Source organism: Plasmodium gaboni, assembly GCF_001602025.1.
Source record: "Plasmodium gaboni strain SY75 chromosome Unknown, whole genome shotgun sequence".
NCBI classification, from domain to species: Eukaryota; Apicomplexa; class Aconoidasida; order Haemosporida; family Plasmodiidae; genus Plasmodium; species Plasmodium gaboni.
The window spans coordinates 1-3,574 of NW_017385366.1; the positions used below are offsets into that span (position 1 = coordinate 1).

Genomic DNA, 3,574 nt, shown 5'->3' on the forward strand with positions numbered 1-3,574 from the left:
GGATGGAAAAAATAAAGAAATTATAAAAATAGAAAATGAACTTTATGATTTAATTAATAATAATATCCGTTTATTAAAAGGTGCAAAATATGAAAAAGTCAGGAAACAAGCACAAAATGCATTTAATGATATTAATAATATCCATTCTAATATTAAATCCATTTTAACCAAATCTGAAGAACAATTAGATGCGATTAAGAAACAACCTAACATTAAAAGACAAGGTGAAATTTTAAAGAATGAAAAAACAAAAATAGCTTATATTACAATACAAATAAATAAAGGAAGAATAGAATATAATTTATCAAATATATTAAATATGAAAAATAGCATAAATAATATCTTGAATAAATCTACCGGATATATAAATGATGTATCAAAACCTGAAGAGTTTGTTATTAATATAGAATCATTGAATATGAATGATATATATAATAAGGATAAAGATCTTTTAATAAATATTTTAAGAGAAAAAGAAAATATGGATGCAGAGTATAAAAGAATGAATGAAATGTATAAATATATTAGTGAAAGAGAAAAAGAAATAGAAAAACATAAAAGAAATTATGAAATAGGAAATATGGAATATATAAAAAATGAAGCAGATGAAAAAAAAAAATATATGGAATCTAATAAAAATTCATTAAATAGATTAATGGATTCAATTACATCCATTTATCATAATAAATATATTAATGATTATAATATAAATGAAAATGTTGAAAAACATCAAAATTTTTTGAGTGAAATATATAAGCAATTTAATGCATCATATGATATTATTAATACTAAAATGACTGAAATTATAAAAGATAATTTAGATTATAATAAAGTAAAAGAAATTAAGGTTGTTGCACAAATAGAATTTGATAAACTTAATAAAAATGTTGATGATTTAAAAAATTATTTAAATAAAATTAAAGAAGAAGAAGGACATAGATTAATCGATTACATAAAAAAAAAAATATTTAACTTATATGTAAAATGTTCAGAACAAAACAATATAATAGATGATTCTTATAATTATATAAAAGCAAAAAAACAACACATTAGTACTATTGAAGATGCTCAATTTTTATCAGATACAATGAACGCAATAAAAGAAAAAAATAAATCAGTACAAAATATAGAAATTTGTGCTCGTAGAGAAGATATTAAAATTTTACTTCCAGATGTAATAAAATTGGTAAACTTTTCAGGAATTATTGTATTATCTGATAGAAATATCGAAATAACTCCAGAAAATTGTATAGACTTTACTAATGTATTAAATTTCCAAATACATTTTGAAAGAAAAAATGAAATACAATCAAAATCTGAAAATGATTCTGGTGTACATATTGAGAATTTAAGTAACAATTCAAATGAAACTATAGATAATGTAAAGCTTTATAAGGATATTATTGAATCATATACAATTTCAGGACAGATTCTTAAACATTTAGATAATATTGAAAAACGTAAAGAAGAATGTAATACTTTAGTAATGGATTGTGAAAAAATACATGATTTATCTAAAGCATTAATTGATTTAAAAATACAAATTAGTAGTTTAAGTAATAAAGAAAATGATATTTCAAATAATATTGATATTGTATCTAATAAATTAAAAGAAATAGGTGCTTTACAACATAATTTAGAAAAATATAAAGAAATTTTAAATAATGTAGAAGAATATAAATATTTAGATAATACAAAAAATGCATATATTGTAAAAAAAGATGAAATTTTAAAAAATGTAGATATAAAAAAAACAGAAGAAGATTTTAATAAATATTTTAATGACTTAAATGAATTAGAAGATTATATTTCATTATCAGCTAACCAAATGGAAATTAAAACAGTAGTAGAGAAATCATATAATTCCTTTTTTGAAATTAATAAGAACATTAACAATATTGATAACGAAATGAAAAGAATGATCCCTAAGCTTGATGAATTATTAAATGAAAGACATAATATTGACATATCATTATATAATTCTTTAATTCGAAATATTAAGAATAAAATAGCTATTGATATAAAAAATATAAGAGAAAAGGAAAATGATACTAAAACATGTTTTGAGTATATTCAAAATAATTATAATTTTATAAAGAGTGATATAAATTTATTCAATAAATATGATGATGAAATAAAGGTAGATAATTATACGTCTAATCATATTGATGTTGTCAATAAACATAATAGTTTAATAAGTGAACATGTTCAAAATGCTACGAATATTACTGAAAATATAATGACAGATGTTGTCGAAATAAATGAAGATAAAGAATTGAATTCTTTAGAACAGAAACAAGACAAATTATTAGAACTATATAAAAAACTACAGAAAGAAGAAACTATTATAAATGATAATTATAAAATAGTACATTTTAATAAATTAAAAGAAATAGAAAATACATTAGAGAAATATAATACAATATCAACAAGTTTTAATAAAATAAATGAAAAACAAAATATAGTTAATTTAAAAAATGAATTTAATAATATCAAAACAAAAATTAATGATAAAGTAAAAGAATTAGTTGATGTTGATAGTACATTAACACTTGAATCAATTCAAACCTTTAATAATTTATATGGTGACTTTATGTCTAATATGCAAAACGTTTATAAATATGAAGATACTACTAATTCTGAATTGAAGAAGGGGAAATTATATATAGAAAATATTACGAATTTATTAGGAAGAACAAATACATTCATAAAGGAACTAGACAAATATCAGGATAAAAATAGTGTAACAAATAACTATATAGAAATCAATAAGGAATATAATAGTTATATAATAAAATTGAACGAAAATGCTAATAATCTAAAGGAGAAATTCTCAAAATTGTTAGAGAATATAAAAGGAAATGAAACTGAATTATATAATATAAATAACATAAAGAATGATATTATGAATACTTGGAAACTTGTGAATAATATAAAACAAAATTTTTCTAGAAATTTACCATTAAAAGAAAAATTATTTCAAATGGAAAAGATGCTACTTGATATAAATAATATTATGAATGAAACCAAAAGAACATCAAACACAGATGCATATATTAACACAGCGTTCAGAGATAATGAAAATAATAAAAACAAAGAAGATAACAATATGAATATTGAAACAATTGTTAAATTAATAGATCATATCAAAATACATAATGAAAAAATAAAAACAGAAGTATTAATAATTGATGATGCCAAAAGAAAAGTAAATGAAATTACAAATAATATTAAGAAAGCGTTTACTGAAATTACAGAAAAAAAGAATAATGATAATAATGATGTAATTAAATCGGCAAAAAATATTGTCGATAAAGCTAATCATTTAAATAATGAATTAGATAAATTTTTATTGAAATTGAATGAATTATTAAGTCATAATAATAATGATATAAAAGATCTTGAGGATGAAAAATTAAAAATGGAAGAAGAAATAAAAAGAAAAGAAGAACTAGAAAGGCAAGAAAAATTAAAAGCAGAAGAAGAAGAAAGAAAAGAGAAAGCAAGATTGGAAAAAGAGAAAAAAGAAAGAGAAGAAAAAGAAAGATTGGAAAAAGAGAAAAAAGAAAGAGAA

General features: G+C 19.9%; 1 protein-coding gene across 1 annotated transcript; it reads left to right on the plus strand.

The window, feature by feature from the left end:
• PGSY75_0019500B (reticulocyte binding protein 2b) lies at positions 1-3,574 on the plus strand (the record flags this gene model as incomplete). Its single annotated transcript, XM_018783339.1, has 1 exon — positions 1-3,574. A coding segment is annotated over one exon (3,574 nt), but the record flags the coding sequence as incomplete, so codon positions are not given.